The 16,989-nt window shown below is 38.5% G+C and overlaps 1 protein-coding gene and 1 long non-coding RNA gene across 2 annotated transcripts in view; both read left to right on the forward strand.

The window, feature by feature from the left end:
- The first annotated feature begins 7,930 nt into the window (after positions 1 to 7,930).
- Positions 7,931 to 11,157, forward strand: UBQLN2 (ubiquilin 2). The gene has a single exon (XM_055563429.1). The coding sequence runs from the start codon at positions 8,187 to 8,189 to the stop codon at positions 10,059 to 10,061; it is 1,875 nt and encodes a 624-aa protein (XP_055419404.1). The 5' UTR covers positions 7,931 to 8,186; the 3' UTR covers positions 10,062 to 11,157.
- LOC129638774 (uncharacterized) overlaps positions 7,937 to 16,989 on the forward strand; it is a 52,970-nt gene continuing 43,917 nt past the window's right edge. The window contains exon 1 of the long non-coding RNA XR_008708013.1: positions 7,937 to 8,059. This is a non-coding gene — a long non-coding RNA (uncharacterized LOC129638774). The remainder of the gene's footprint in view (positions 8,060 to 16,989) is intronic.

Below are 16,989 nucleotides of genomic sequence, written 5' to 3' on the forward strand. Positions count from 1 at the left end.
TAAAGGCCATAAATGCCCAAACTGTAAGAATTAGTCTTAGCCAGAAAATGCTTAACCTAAGAGGAGACAATAGCCCGTAAAGTTGAAAGTGAAAAAGGGTTTACAACCCCTCATAGATAAATTCTTAAGGCATGGCCTCTTAGTGCCCTGCCAGTCTCCATGCAATTCTCTTATTCTGCCAGTTGTTAAGCCAAATGGATTGCTTAGGATGGTTCAAGACCTTAGAGCAGTGAATGCAGTGGTCCCTATATATTTCCTCATGGCCAATCCTTATAGCATATTAACCCAAATCTTAACCCAAATCCCTAAGGATGCTAAATGATTTACTCTACTCAACCTCAAGGATGTCTTCTTTTGGATCCAAGTTCATTTCTTATCACAATGTCTGTTTGCCTTTGAGTGGACTAACCCCAACTCAGGCCAAATGCAACAATATACCTGGACAGTATTGCCTCAGAGCTTTTGGGACAGTCCCACACTTGTTCACCCAGGCCCTAGGAAAGTAACAAAGTGAAATACACCTAAAAGAAAGTGCTATTCTAAAGTATATAGATGATATTTCAATATTTAGTCCCTCCATAGAGACCTCCAGAGAAGGCAATGGCAACCCACTCCAGTACTCTTGCCTGGAAAATCCCGTGGATGGAGGATCCTGGTAGGCTACAGTCCATGTGGTCGCTAAGAGTCGGGCACGACTGAGCAACTTCACTTTCACTTTTCACTTTCATGCATTGGAGAAGGAAATGGCAGCCCACTCCAGTGTTCTTGCCTGGAGAATCCCAGGGACGGCGGAGCCTGGTGGGTTGCCGTCTATGGGGTCGCACAGAGTCAGACACGACTGAAGCGACTTAGCAGCAGCAGCAGCAGCATAGAGACCTCAGATCAAAATACCATTGAAGTTCTTAATTTCCTTGGGACTCAGGGTTAAAGAGCCTCTCAGACATAGGTACAAATCTCAAAGCATTCAGTTAAATATCTGGGATATATTATAAACCCTAGAAGTAGACAGTTATCTCCAAATAGAAAACAAGATATATGAGGCCCAAGCAACCCAAATACAAACAACTCCATACCTTTTGGGCATGTCAGGATTTTGTAGAAATTAAACCTAAGACAAGTCCAGAAAGCTATACAAGAATATGGCAAGAGAGTACAGCCTGCTCTAGGTGACAGTCCCAGTTAAAAACCCTGGGAACTAGGTATTTTTAAAGACCTGGTGGACAGCTGCTCCCAAAATAGAAGGGTCCTTACCATGTCCTGTTGAGCACCCCTACAGCAGTTAAACTCTAAGGAGTCACTAGCTGGGTTCTTCTGTCCAGGATTAAACCTGTCTCCACTGATACATTACAGGAACCTGAAGTTCCACATTCCAGCTATTTCTGTGAGTCATCCCTTCCTCTGAGTCTCTACAGGACATGGAATTCACAGGATAGCCTGAAAATTCCCAGGTGAGCCACTGCAAGACCTGAAGCTCCTATTCAAAAAGACAAAAGACAAAAAAAAAAAAAAAAAAAAAAAAAAAAACAAAAAACCTTCTTAGACCCTAGGCTAAGTATGCATAGCTACTATTTTCCTTTTGCTCCTAAGTACTTTAATTAACGTACAGAATAATTGATATGCTCTGGTGCATGCATGCTAAGTCACTTCAGTCATCTCCAACTCTTTGCGACCATATGGACTGTAGCCCGCCAGGCTCCTCTGTCAATGAGATTCTCCAGTCAAGAATAATGGAGTGGATTGCTATGCCCTCCTCCAGGGGATATTCCCAACCCAGGGATCAAATCTGCATCTTTTATGTCTCCTGTGTTGGCAGGCTGGTTCTTTACCACTAGTGTCACCTGGGAAGCCCATGCCCTGGGCTTCAGTAGATTCAGATAACTACTGTCTTCTTCACTCTCACCCTTTCTCTTTGAATTCACTGAACTTCTCTGCTCATGCTAGGTGATTTATATATGACCATGATTGGTGTTACTATGAATCTATTAATTGCCTTAGCTTTTCTGGGCAGACTTCCTTTAGCCACAGGATGGGCAGACAACTCTCTGGTTTGCATTGCACAAACTCTTGCTTCCACCACTTGGTTGACAGAATGCTGGATTTGTTTACCCTGAGGTAAGACCATTATGGGTCATAGCGGCCCCATTTTCCATCCCATAAGGAATTTTAAACAAGTTCCTAATGGAAAAATGGTTTTCTACCAAGAACCCAAGGCTCAGGAACAGTAATGTACAGAGTCAGAATTGTTCATTTTCCTACTGAAGAAAATTCTAATGTCTCTTGCCTAACCCTCTCCTTGGAAACAGAAGGAGAATATGAAGTCAAATTGGAAGGATGAAGAATTGGCATTTAAACATCCCAGAGTTTTACAATGGCCCCTCATAAACAAGAATTCTAGTTACCTATTTGCACTCAAACTCTAACTTGCTACCCAATGGAAGAAGGATCCACATTTAAGGAACAGTTATCGTGATGGACATGGATGGAAAGTTTTCAGCATGTAGTTGAAGAACATTTTTAGAACTATAGCATTGAATGGCTAGGTTTTAAAACCTTGGGTGAGTTAGTCTGTTTTGCTCCACCAGGATACATGTTCTTATGTCAGATAGATAAGAAACCATGGCTAATAATTGCCTATGCAATAACTCTACTCTCACACAGTGTATGCTGGGAACTTTGATTACTTTTATCTTAATCCACTTCTTAAATGAATCCAAGCACTGGGCAAGTTCATTAAAACTGTTTACTCAATTAACCTGGTGGCATCCCAGACAGAGGTGCTTATTTCTTTGGGTACATCTTGTTATGATGGTAGGAGGTAGCTGCCCACCAACATGTTCTTCAAAATTTATCTCTTACTCTCACTGCTATAACTAATACTGCTAATTCTCTTACTAATTTACAGAAGTCTCTAGATTGTCTGTTCAAGGTGACACTTGACAACCATCTGGCCCTGGATTATCTGTTGGCAGAACAGGGAGGAGTATGTGCAATTGCCAACACTTCTTTTTGCACATACATTAACACCTCTTTCTAAGTAGAGACCAACACTGAGAAAACTCAACAAACCACCTGGCTTCAACAATTAACCATCAATCCTTGCAATTCAGTATGGGCTAGGAAATTGAAAACTGGTTCTCTAACTTGTTCTCCTTGATCCCAAAAGGTATTAAAAACTTTATTATGGGAGGTTTCCATTTTCTTATAACCTTCCTTTTCTCAGCCATACTGCTTTATGTTATATTTTGCCTAGTGCTTTCTTGTCTTCCATACTATTGCAAATCTGCAACTAATACCTTTCAGTCCAAGAAGGAGGTCTGGGACAAACAGGTTCAGACCTTCCATTTTAGACATAGAGAAATACACTAAATTTTAAGCCCGAGATGAACAAAGATATGCTGACCTTGTATAACCAGATTCCTACCCTTGCTTGAGCCTCTGGTTATAATAGTCTTTAACCAGTCTTCAGCCCCAGCTTCTCTAATCTAATTATTTAGTTTGTTTTCTCTAGGACATCACAGGACAATGCAGGTGATGCACAGGTGATGCAGGGACTCCAGCCACTCCCCACAGCAGATACTGCTGAAATAACAATAGAAATTACTATGGGGCCAATTTAAAGAGACAGGGTGAGAGCTCTGTGACCCCAGCTAGGTAGGATCTATGAGCCCCCGACTAGCTTGAAGAAGCTACAGAAGACAGACTTTCACTTTTCATTCTCCCAATAAATATTTCATGGCATCTATGTCTCTCAAGGGGGATTTGAGGCAAGAAGTAGCAGCCCCTACACTAGGGTAAAGTGATTGGAGATTCATTCCCTGTGAACCAAAACTCAAAAATATCAGTAGCAGGACAATTGAGAGAGGAAGCTGGGCCTTGCCCAGATAGAAGATAAGAAACCACATATTTCTCATTCTTGAAGTCATGGGACCTCAACAACTATACATTCACAGAAAATCTTCTTGGAGTTCGGAAGAGTTGCCAAGAGTTCGGAAGTGATGCCAAGCTACTTATAGGCTTCTTTGGTGGAACCCATCTTGTATAAGCAATGTGTGTGCACACATGGGAGGATCCCAAGATATACCAAATATGAACTTTGAACCAGGCAAATCAAAATGAGTGGCCAAAGGAAACCCAGAAGAAATGCCCCATAAAAACAATCCACACTATCACGAAAGCATGACTCTGCAATTCTCTCTCTCTTGGAGTCTTCCTGTGTGTCTATACACATGTACTGTGCTCTTTTTTCCACCTACCTAAGCACTTTACTTATTTCACTACTTTCTGTCCTTGTGGAAATTCTTTTTAGCAAAGCCAAAGAGCCAGGACCTTGTCACTGACAATTGGTCCAGTGGCTAGGGATTCTGTGCTCTCACTGCTGTAACCCAACATCAGTCTCCAGTTGAGAACCAAAGACTCACTTCAATCCGTTGCAAGTTGAAACCACCTGAGATCTATCTGATTATGTTGCAATGGTAATCATTTTTCATTATATAGATATATCAAATCAATGAGTTGTACACTTTAAATTTACACAGTGTTATATATCAATTCAGAGAAGGCAATAGCACCCCACTCCAGTACTCTTGCCTGGAAAATCCCATGGACAGAGGAGCCTGGTAGGCTGCAGTCCATGAGGTCGCTGAGGGTCGGACACGACTGAGCAACTTCACTTTCGCTTTTCACTTTTCATGCATTGGAGAAGGAAATGGCAACCCACTCCAGTGTTCTTACCTTGAGAATCCCAGGGATGGGGGAGCCAGGTGGGCTGCCATCTATGGGGTCGCACAGAGTCGGACATGACTGAAGCGACTTAGCAGCAGCAGCAGCATATATCAATTATATCTCAATGAATCTGAGGTGGAGGGAGAAAACAATGGCCAAAATAACACTAAATCTGTATCTACTGAGCCCAAACTGTGGTCCACCTCCATCTCCCATGGGGAGAATCTCTTTGACAAAGTCTTTCAACTTCTCAGATACTACCCTCTATGGAAGAATTCAGGATGCTTGCTATTTGACTATTTATTGTTATTTCTGCTCTCTAAGAAAAAGTTTACAGTAGGGGAAAGAAAAGAAATATGCTTATAAGAGAATTCAAGAAGAGAGTATGTTTCTGCTCCTATTCTTTGCTCCTATGTTTTGCTGTATTCTTTGGTGAGAGACTTCTAAGAGAATCACTTAATTATAATAGTTTATCTATTTAACTTGTTCTTCAAAGAACTTCTTAGATTTTCTTAACACATTTTATTTTTTGAATTTGTTAATTCATTAATGTTTGATTTTATCACTTTGTAGCCATCACCCTGCTTCTCTCTTTACTCTTTTTTTTTTTGGTCCTCTCTATTTGAATATCTAATTAATTTATTGTCTATTCTTTGGAAGTTAAGATCTTTGAGTGCATAAATTTGACTCTGAGTTCATTTACATAGTACCCAGTAAATCAAATACCATTAAATTGAAGCTTGGTAAGAATGCAGATTTCTGAGCACCATTTATATTTTGATAGGTTTGGAGTGGGGTCTAGAAATCTGTATTTTTAAATGAGATCCTCAGATCACACATAGGGAAATCCCATCGTATTATGAACGTTTATGTTCTCATTACTACTATTTTTATTACTACTATTTTCTTAAATTCACTCTAAGAACTTTCACTTGTACTTTGTCCCCAAAGTGTTTAATTCTGTTTTAATTTTCAAGTGGTTGAGTTTTTCATTCACACTTTCATTAATGTCGAGTTTTATTCTACTGAGATCAAAGAAGATGACCTGTGATATTTGCTTAATTTTTTCTTTTTTTTTTGAAAATTAAAAATCTAAAAAACACAGCAGTTTAATCAAAAAATGTCCCTATCACCTAGAATTAACTCTTGCTTTTTTGCCATATTTGCTTCCATATAAAAGAGGAAATACATTTTTAGTGATTTAATTAAATTTCCTTTTAATTACTGTCCTGTGTACTATTTGATTCCCTCTTCCTCATGGGTGCAAATTTATGGTATGAACCATTCTAGTATATTTTCAATAGCTTTATCTATCTATCTATCTATATATATATATATATACACACACACACCATAGAGTGTTGTTCTATTTAATTAGGTTTTTGAGATCTACATATATAAATTTATTTAGATCTAGTTCATTCCCTTTATCTTCTGTGTTCTAATATTAATCACACTATATTAATACATTCCCCTCTTGATAGACATCACATACCTATTTTTTTTTTCTTGAGGGTTACTAAAGCATTTGTGTCCTAATGCTTCAAATGCTATTAAATGCTGGCAGAAAACTAGGGGGAAAAGTACTTTTTTGCATGGTATAAACCAGAATTAGAAATTTATACATAAATTTGAAGTTATTTGTTCTATTATTCAAGTGCTAGATCTTTATTTCTTCTACTTAATCTGTAATTAAGTTAGACAAATATGTTAATAGCTGCCACTACTATTGTATGCCTGTCAATTTCTACCTATAACTTCCCACCAAAATAACTTCTCATTTTTTAAAATTGTAAAGGCAGAGCATACTTATAAAAGCTGTCAGAAAATTAATACTTTTATTTTTAAAAAGGAACAATTATTCATAATTTCAGTACCAAGTAATAACCACCATTAACATACTGGTGTATAGTGTTTCAGGGTTCTTTTTACACATTCACCATCTTTAAAGACAGTTTACACATACTAACTGCTTAGAAATAGTTTTAAAATAAAAATATACTTGCTGTATTTTTTGGTATTGAGACATAATGATTGTATAATTTCTAACTGTACAGAAATATAAATATAAAGCTGACAGTGAAAATACTATGTACTTTCCCTATTTCATGTACAGTTTGTATCATACAAATAACCACTTACTTTTTAAAGAGTGCATATTTGTATGGTAATATAATATATCTGACCAATCCTGTGTAAAGATATACTGATTATCTTTTTTTTCTAAATTTTATTTTATTTTTAAACTTTACGTAACTGTATTAGTTTTGCCAAATATCAAAATGAATCCGCCACAGGTATACATGTGTTCCCCATCCTGAACCCTCCTCCCTCCCTGATTATCTTTTAAAATAATTTTTTGAACGCTGTAGTGCATGTACATTTTTTACATATGTATTTTTGAATCCTTATCCAATTATTTTCATAGATGAGGTCTCTAAATGAGGCACTTCCAAATAAAGGTGGAAATATTTAAAATATTGATATATATGTTAAAATTGCCTTATACAACCTACACTTCAAAATTAACATTAGAGGACATTTTCTCAGTTCTCTCTCTCCTGAAGATAAGGCCTATTATTATTTTTCATCTTTTCCAATATAAGACAGAGGAAGAATCTCATTGTTTCAATTTAATGTCTTTGCTTGCCAGTGAGCTTAATCATTCTTTCATATGCCCATTGGCCATTTGCATTTCTTTTGTAAAATGCAGGCTCCTGCTCAGTTCTCTTCCCTTCTAAGGGTAGTGTTCACCTTTCCCTTTTTGCTTTGTCAGTGCTCTTTATTTTTCATTTTTGATCTTTTAATTGGGGTCGGTTCGATTCAGGCTTTCACCTGTTCACTTTACTGCTTAATGGAATATATATATGTATATATATATATTTTTTCCATTAGCTTTTAATGTCCTTTATAGAAGCTGGCTTCCCTTCCTCTCTTTCTTTCCCTCTCTTTTCGCTTGTCTGCTGTTGTCCTTTCGTTTCTTTCTCTCTGTTTCTCTCCCTTATTTTCTTTTTTTACTACATAAGTTTTTAATTTTGACCGAGTTGCATCTATCATTCTGGGCCTGGCGCCGCCTCAGTAGGGGGGGCAGCGGGGAGGAGAGCGCGGAGCTGGGGGAGGGGAAGGGGCGGGGAGGAGAGGGCGGAGCAGTTGCAGAAGCTGCTGGGAGAGCGCGCGGTGGGATCACACGGCGGCCCGGCGGCGGCGGCGGCGGCGGCGGCGGCGGCGGCGGCGGCGGCGGCGGCCCAGAGACCGGAGCGCCGAGACCGCGGACCGCGGCCTACACGGAGCCTTCTTTTCACCGGAGGACCAGTGATCTGCAGTCTTCAACACAGAGGTACCGTGCTCCGCGCTCCCCGCCCGGTCCGGCCCAACCTGCAGTGGCAGTGCCTCCTTCTTTCCTCTCTCTCTCTCTCTCTCGCCTGCCGGCGCCTTCCCTGACTGCCTGCGTCACCGCGGCCGCCATGGCTGAGAATGGCGAGAGCAGCGGCCCCCCGCGCCCCTCCCGCGGCTCTGCTGCGGCCCAAGGCCCAGCCTCTACCCAGACCGAGCCCAAAATCATCAAAGTCACTGTGAAGACCCCCAAAGAGAAAGAGGAGTTCGCAGTGCCCGAGAACAGCTCAGTCCAGCAGTTTAAGGAAGCGATTTCGAAACGCTTCAAATCCCAAACAGATCAGTTAGTGCTGATTTTTGCCGGAAAAATCTTAAAAGATCAAGATACCTTGATCCAGCATGGCATCCATGATGGACTGACTGTTCACCTTGTCATCAAAAGCCAGAACCGACCTCAGGGCCAGTCCACACAGCCTAGTAATGCCGCGGGAACTAATACTACCACCGCGTCGACTCCCAGGAGTAACTCCACACCTATTTCCACAAATAGCAACCCGTTTGGTTTGGGGAGCCTTGGAGGACTTGCAGGCCTTAGCAGCCTGGGCTTGAGCTCGACTAACTTCTCTGAGCTCCAGAACCAGATGCAGCAGCAGCTCTTGTCCAGCCCTGAGATGATGATCCAAATCATGGAAAATCCCTTTGTTCAGAGCATGCTTTCGAATCCTGATCTGATGAGGCAGCTCATTATGGCCAATCCACAGATGCAGCAATTGATTCAAAGAAACCCAGAAATCAGTCACCTGCTAAACAACCCAGATATAATGAGGCAGACCCTCGAAATCGCCAGGAATCCAGCTATGATGCAGGAAATGATGAGAAATCAAGACCTGGCTCTCAGCAATCTTGAAAGCATCCCAGGTGGCTACAATGCTTTACGGCGCATGTACACTGACATTCAAGAACCCATGCTTAATGCCGCACAAGAGCAGTTTGGTGGTAACCCATTTGCTTCCGTGGGGAGCAGTTCCTCTTCTGGGGAAGGTACACAACCTTCCCGCACAGAAAATCGTGATCCACTACCCAATCCCTGGGCGCCACCACCGGCTACCCAGAGTTCTGCGACCACTAGCACAACAACTAGCAGTGGCAGTGGATCTGGCAGTAGCTCCAGCAGTGCTACCGGAAACACAGTGGCTGCAGCCAATTATGTCGCCAGTATCTTCAGCACCCCAGGAATGCAGAGCTTGCTGCAACAGATAACGGAAAACCCCCAGCTGATCCAGAATATGCTGTCTGCACCATATATGAGAAGCATGATGCAGTCTCTGAGCCAGAATCCAGATTTGGCTGCACAGATGATGCTGAATAGCCCTGTGTTTACTACAAATCCTCAGCTGCAGGAGCAGATGCGTCCACAGCTCCCTACTTTTTTACAGCAGATGCAGAATCCAGACACGCTATCGGCCATGTCAAACCCAAGAGCAATGCAGGCTTTAATGCAGATCCAGCAGGGGCTACAGACATTAGCCACTGAAGCTCCTGGCCTCATTCCAAGCTTCACTCCAGGTGTGGGGGTGGGGGTGCTGGGAACAGCTATAGGCCCTGTAGGCCCAGTCACACCCATAGGCCCCATTGGCCCCATAGTCCCGTTTACTCCCATAGGCCCCATTGGGCCCATAGGACCCACTGGCCCTGCAGGTCCCCCTGGCTCCACTGGCACAGGCGCACCCCCTGGGCCTACTGTGTCTAGCTCTGCACCCAGTGAAACCACGAGCCCAATATCGGAATCTGGACCCAACCAGCAGTTCATTCAGCAAATGGTGCAGGCTCTGGCTGGTGCAAATCCTCCGCAGCTGCCAAATCCAGAAGTCAGATTTCAACAACAACTGGAACAACTCAACGCAATGGGCTTCTTAAACCGGGAAGCAAACTTGCAGGCTCTAATAGCAACAGGAGGCGACATCAATGCAGCCATTGAGAGGCTGCTGGGCTCCCAGCCATCGTAATTACATTTCTGTACCTTGAAAAAATGTATCTTATTTTTGATAATGGCTCTTAAATCTTTAAACACACACAAAATTGTGCTTTACTTTCAGTTTGATTCTTTCAACTTTGTCTAGTTATAAATTTAATATGCATTTTAAGGTGGAGTCCTTTCCTCCCTCTTTGTTTCCTCCCTCCCTCTCTCCTTCCTTCCCTCCCTTCCTCTGTTTTGAATGGTGAGAATCAATGCTGTTTTACTCAAAGGTGTTGCATGCAAACACTTCTTTATTCTGCATTTATTGTGATTTTTGGAAACAGATATCAACGTTTACAGTTGGGTGAACAAGTTTTGTCCTACAGATGTCCAATTTATTTGCATTAAACATTAGCCTATGATAGTAATTTAATGTAGAATGAAAATATTAAAAACAGAAACAGATTAATTGAAGCTCTATAATTTGTGGTACAATATTGCTTATTGTGACTTTGGCATGTATTTTTGCTAGCAAAATGCTGTAAGATTTATACTATTTGATCTTTTTTTGATATATTTATACACAGTACAGTAAGCACAATTGGAACTGTACATCTCGATAAATTGCAGCAGAATCTCTGAGCAGATATGTATAACCAAAATGAGAAAGAATATAAGAAATATTTCTGGAGCTTGGTATATCTCACAATTTTGTAGAATCTTACAGCATCTTTGATAAACTTCTCAGTGAAAATGTTGATTAGGTAAGTTCAGTTAAAATATAGTAGAAATGTTTATCCTGGTATCTCTAAGTATACATTTAATTGTACAGAAAACAGTGTGATGTGTCAACATTTGCAAATTGTATATGAACTTAATCTTAGTGCAGCCTGAAGGGTCAGTATAGTAATGCCAGGAAAGTGCTTTTTTAAGACTTCCTTCTCAGCTTCTCCCATAAAGAGATCCCAATACGCATTTTGATTTGTAATTGGAAATGTAACTTTCACTGAAAGTGTCATGTGATGTTTGCATTACTTTTAACTGCTGTGTATAAAGAAAACTGTATCTTTTGACTCCATCAGTTATTTCTCTTGTGCACAGGGAAAATGCATTAAAAATGACTAAAAAAATAAAAAATGAATAAATTTTTTTCTTTTTGCCTTTTGTCCATAGGATCATGTTTAGAAGGATTGCCCAACCCAAGGATTATATAAATCTTGTCCTGTATTTCTCTAATTTTAATGGTTTCATTTTTTTTAAATTTTATTTTATTTTTAAACTTTAAAAATGGTTTCATTTTTTATAAAAAAAAAAAGTACCTTTGCCCTATCTGGAATTATTTTGGTGGATAGATTTACGTATTTTACCATTTTTCCCTCAAGTTTAGACTGTTTTTACCTAGTATTTATTTCATTGTCCACATTCCCCCTCCATTTGAAATGTCATACACACACACACACACACACACACACACACACACTTTATTCTGTTTGAATTCTCTTTAGTACCACTGAACATAGTAGCCCCAGTACACCAGCCTGTAGTTATTGAGTTAGAAATATGACTTCATATCTCTTAGGGCACATCCTCCTTTTGATCTCTTTTATTTTTATTTTTTACAATTTTCTACTGATTCCAACATGTTTATATTACCAGATGAACTTTATAGTTACTAGATGGCCACTCCCCCCAAATAAATTGGTAATTTGGTTAGGATTGTCTTAAATTGATAGGATAGTGAGAAGTACAGAATTACAATGCTTTTCATAAACATGATATATTGCCTCATTAAAAAAAAACAAACAAACACTTTTTACATCCTTCAAGAGTTTTATTTATTTAAGCCCCATATAATTTGTAATAAATATATTCCTAGTAATACAGATATATAGGAAACAATTCTGGAGTTGGGAGTTCTTAGTATGTTACCCATGTTGTGCATTTTTGCTTTATAAGGGAAGAATGTATTTTCATAGATTAGTTTTAAGTTGACAGTTTACTGAAATCTATTAAAAGGTTTTCAGTTGATCCTTTTGAGTGTTTTCTGGTAATCAATCATACCAATGGAAAATTTATAATGATAGATTATTTTCAAAATTTATAACATAGATTCTAACAGCATGGGTTAAACAATTTGTGCTAAAGAAAAAATTAGTGGCAGTGACATTCTTGTATTATTTCTCATTTTAACCAGACTATGTTTGCTGCAGCAGTTCTAAATTGCATTTTTGAAAAACCATTTCCCTGGGACATGGTCTAATAAGTTTGCAAAATGCTGTATACTATAGCCCCTCTTGGACAGTCATTATGTAGTAAATTTTGACCTAGTATTATTTTCTTAAAAGGAGTATGTTCTTCAGTTTAAAAGAGTAACAACTATTTAAACTTTTACCTAACTCAACATTGTCTAAACTTACTTGAGTAAAGAACTACTTTTTCCCTTTTAAACACAATAACATCCGGCATATCAATATTGCTTAGAACACCAACTGAGGAAATGGTGTTTTATTATTTCACTGCTGTATGAAGCTGTGTGTTTATGGTAATTATAATAACAAAGTCTTCCACAGTAAATTAAAAAAATTATGACATGAATGATTTTATACATCAAATCGTATCAGTACAAAAATAAGCCAATAACATAGAAAATAGCAGTAAATCAATAGCCATAGGAAAAAGTGGATGGATGTTTTCTGAGGCCTGGCTCAGATAATTTAGCAGGTAAAATTCTTTCAGGCGTTGAAGGAATTACTCTTGCCAAATGTTTCTCTGCCTTTTAATACGTTTTGTTTTCTCCCTGAAAAAGTCCACGTCTTTTAATATATTAATGCTATTTTTTGTTGTATTTTTGCTTTCCAGTTTATTAATTCTTATTTGTAACTCTACTCCCTCTTTTAAAAATTTTTTATACTGTTCTTCCTCCATCTCTTACATGATATAATTTCGTCTTATTATCTTACAAGTTCATTTTATAGGTTCTGTTTTTGTTTTGGGTTTTCTGTATTTACTATTAATTCATAATTTATCCATTTATTCATCATTGAATAAGAAGGGGATATCCTAACCTGCTTTCTGTCCCTCCAATAAGAGTGGGGTAATTATCTTATGCTTTCATTATTTAAGTGGTTGTCACCCCCTCCCTAAGCTTACACTAGATGGCTAAATGGTGTAAGTTTATAGTACTGACTTTGTGATCCAGCGGGATGAAGTAGTGGGGAGGGAGATAGGCTCAGGGGCAATCCCAGCAGGAAAGGTTCACCTTAAGATCGCATTCCTCATTTGTTCTTTTGGCCTCTACTTCAGGTGTGTGATATCATGTACAGTCACCACTTGTGTGTGGCCAGTTGGGAATGGGGTCATGGAATGGATATACAACATTGAAATAAGTCCTGCTGGTTTATTAATGAGGACTCACATCAGGTTGAGACCATCTTGTTTAAAGATATACCATGGTCAGAGACACTGAATTTTCCTTCTGAGAAGGGGCAGCCTGCTCCAAAATCTCTTCATGTACAATGTCAAAATAGCAACAAGAGGAGTAATTCCTGTCAGAGCCTAGCCCAAGAATTGGGATTAGGGTATTAGGAGAGCCCTTTGGCCTGTGTTTCATGTCCACAAGAATACCTCAAATTCAGAATTTTAACATTATTCTCTAATGAATTTATTATTCTAGCCATACAACTAAGACTGACCTGATAGAAAATGTTCATAATACAGCTTAATTTAGTAAATATAAACTTTTTAAAACTATGTGGCAATTTTTATATTCCCAACTTGGCATTATTTTATTAAAGAATATATTGGGAGATTTAGATAAAGGAAGTTACTCAGGCTTACCTCAATTTATGAGTGGTTCCCATTCCAATTTTTTCACTGCCTGCCCCCACCTTCATTCCTTGCTCCTTTAAGCTAGATTGTATTAGTGGTTTTCTGCCAGGATTTTCTTGATTTGTAAATATATCACAGAACTTCAGATTGGTGATATCTTTTAATATGGCCCCATCATCATGTCTTAAATTCCTTGAGATTTCTAATGCCCTTGTTGTTTGTACAAGTTTTGCTCAATTTTTGTTTGCCTGTGGTAATTTCTATTGATTTTTGGGAGGGAGGCAAGAATTGGGGACCTGTTCCATTGCTACCATCTTCCCAGAAGTTTGTTAGGAAACTTAGGGGAAAAACAATTTTCTAAAAATAGAAAGGCGAAAAATGATTTGGCAGACATCAGACTGAAACCACCTCAAAGAACAACATTGTCAGGTGGTGTACATTCCTACCAAGACTTTAAACATTTTGATATTAATTACCATTGGCAAAAGTTAATTCTAAACCAACACCTCCAAAGTTTGAGTGAGCCACTCTCAAATAAGGAATTGTTTGTCCTGATGTACATAGACATTATTCATCAGATGGATATGTATTGATGCATATAGCTTCAGCTATACTGAGATATCTATGCACAGATTTGGATTCCCTAAACACTTCCAAAATTCAACTTCAGAACTTCTTAGCCCAATGTGAGGATTAGCGAGTTTAAGGTAATTTCAGGGAAGATGCTGTAATTTATTATTAAAAAATAGTTGATGAGCTTGATTACTCAGCTCTAGCATGGATTTCATAAGATTGTTTCTGTCAGATTAGAAGGACAATAATAGCTAATATATTCATGCTTATGTTCAATTTTCATAGCAATCCTATAAGATAGTACTACTATTATTTTCTCCAGTTTACAAATAAGGAAATAAACTAAAAGAGGTTAATTTTTTGGGTTCTCATAGCTATTAAGTGATAGAGTCAAAATTTGAACCCAATTCTGAGATTCCAGAGTGTGTACTGAACCAATTGACTCTTTTGCTCTCCCCTGAACCTATTAAAATATACTAGCCTGTTTATAAAAGAGATTTTATTATAAATTATGTACTCACTTGCCTCCTGGGTGTTGTGGCAACATATTAGTTTTTAAATGAAGCATCTCTGCTGCTGTTCACCCTGGTACAGGTTACATAAAAATGCATGTGTGAGAATCAACTCTGTCATTATCAAAACTGCAATTTGGAGGTTTGGCTTTCTGACTTTTGAGTTATGGCTAATATTTAAGACTATCCTTTAGTACATGTATCCAGTGTCCTAATACATATGGTATGCCTCCAAATTGGCAATCACATGGGCCACTTGTGCTTCAGCTGCTCTGAAGGATGCCTGCCTTTTTGTTGAGCTGCCTCTCAGAGACCTCACAAGGCAGTAAACATTGTGTACCTCACCATGGTATTTGGCAGTTTCTCAAAATGCCCTTAAGAGCAAAAATGTAGTAACATGAGCTAGATAATAACAGGCCAGTAGATGGGTTAGTAAATTGAAAGTGCCAAATGATGTGTCAATGTAAACAAGAGGTTTCTAACTTCAGTTCTGTCCCATTGAAGTTATTTTTCTATGACTAGGTATGAAAGTATAGCTTGCCCATCCCATGGCAAATAGTATAGCGTTAGAAGGCAGAATGCACTGGATGTCACTAACAAGATCCAAAAGTCCTTAGTAGAATGAAAAAAAAATAGACACATTTAACAGGATTAAATTGAATAGGATAAAATGTAAAGCCCTGTGCTTGTATCAAAACTTCAGTTAATAAAGGAAAAGGATTATATAGCTTAAAAATAGCATTTGTGAAGAAGACTCAGTAGTTTTAATTTACTGTAAGTTTAACATGAGCCCACCGTGTGAGCACACAAATGTACTAAAGTCTCAGGCTTTATTAGTAGAGGCATGATGTCCAGCAGAGGGAAGTCCTTCATAATGTTTTATTCTGTACTTGACCATTCATGTTGGGAGATTTGGATCATTTCAGAGTACCACAATTAAGATGGACACAGATAACATGGAAAGTGACCAAGATGGTAACTCATTTACAAATAGACCCAGAACAATTATAAAAAGCTTCAAGAGTGCTTTAGTCTAAAGACTGGGGTTGTGGATATTTTTCTTTAAATAATTAAAGGCCTTGTCAGATAGAAGAGGGGTAACATTTACTTGGGTAGCTCCAGAGGGCAAATCATTTCAGATTTACAATAAGTCGGATTTTTGGCTTACTTTTAGGAACTTTCTAGCAATAAATTGAAGATAACCCTCTTCACTGGAGCTGTTTAAATGGAAGCCCATTTGCCGGAAATGTTCAAGAATAGTTTTATACATTAGGTAGAACTCTGGATTAGAAGACCTTCAAGATCCCTTCTAAAGCTAATATTTTCCCAATGGACTCTTCAGCTTCTCACTGAATTTGCAAGGTCTGAGGTCAAAGTTGTTCCCAAATGAAATCATGTTACAAACTTCTATCCTGAATTTCCTACTTTAATAAATACAAATCAGACAGCACATCTTTGTTGACAACAAATTTAGATAAACTCACTATTTTATTTCATGATGCTACCATGGGAAAAAGACTCAAATACAATCTTAAAATGAATATCGGAACATACTGAGAGCTTGGGGGGAGGAAATAGGAGTGGATGCCTGAAGTTAAAGGATTCTGGTTTGAAAATGAAGATTACAGTGGCGTTCTGACCTCCTGTTTCTCTTGATAATAAACACCATGGTGGTTAAAGTGATATGTGGAAGTTGAAATTAACAGTAGTATGTAAGATGTGATATGACAGCAGTGTGTGTATCTGTGTGTGTGTGTGTGTGTGTGTATGTAATTCTATATATAATTTCTTTAGTTAGAGTGATCCTTTTGGAGCAGAAAAATGTTTGTACTGATACGTTTTACATGATACCATGGATTTTATTCCATCAGATGAATGACATCAAGATTTTGAGTTATTATGCTTTGTATTCTTTATAAGTTAACCTAGGACTCCAAAAAGTCTAGAAAAGAGTATCCTCGTACTGGAAACATCAGTTTCGTTATTAAACAAATGTAAATTGAATCTCAAATGTGTGTGTGTGTGTGTGTGTGTGTGTAAAACTGCTTTTGCCAGCTAAATCAG

This window comes from Bubalus kerabau, chromosome X (assembly GCF_029407905.1).
Source record: "Bubalus kerabau isolate K-KA32 ecotype Philippines breed swamp buffalo chromosome X, PCC_UOA_SB_1v2, whole genome shotgun sequence".
In the NCBI taxonomy this organism is placed as follows: domain Eukaryota; kingdom Metazoa; phylum Chordata; class Mammalia; order Artiodactyla; family Bovidae; genus Bubalus; species Bubalus kerabau.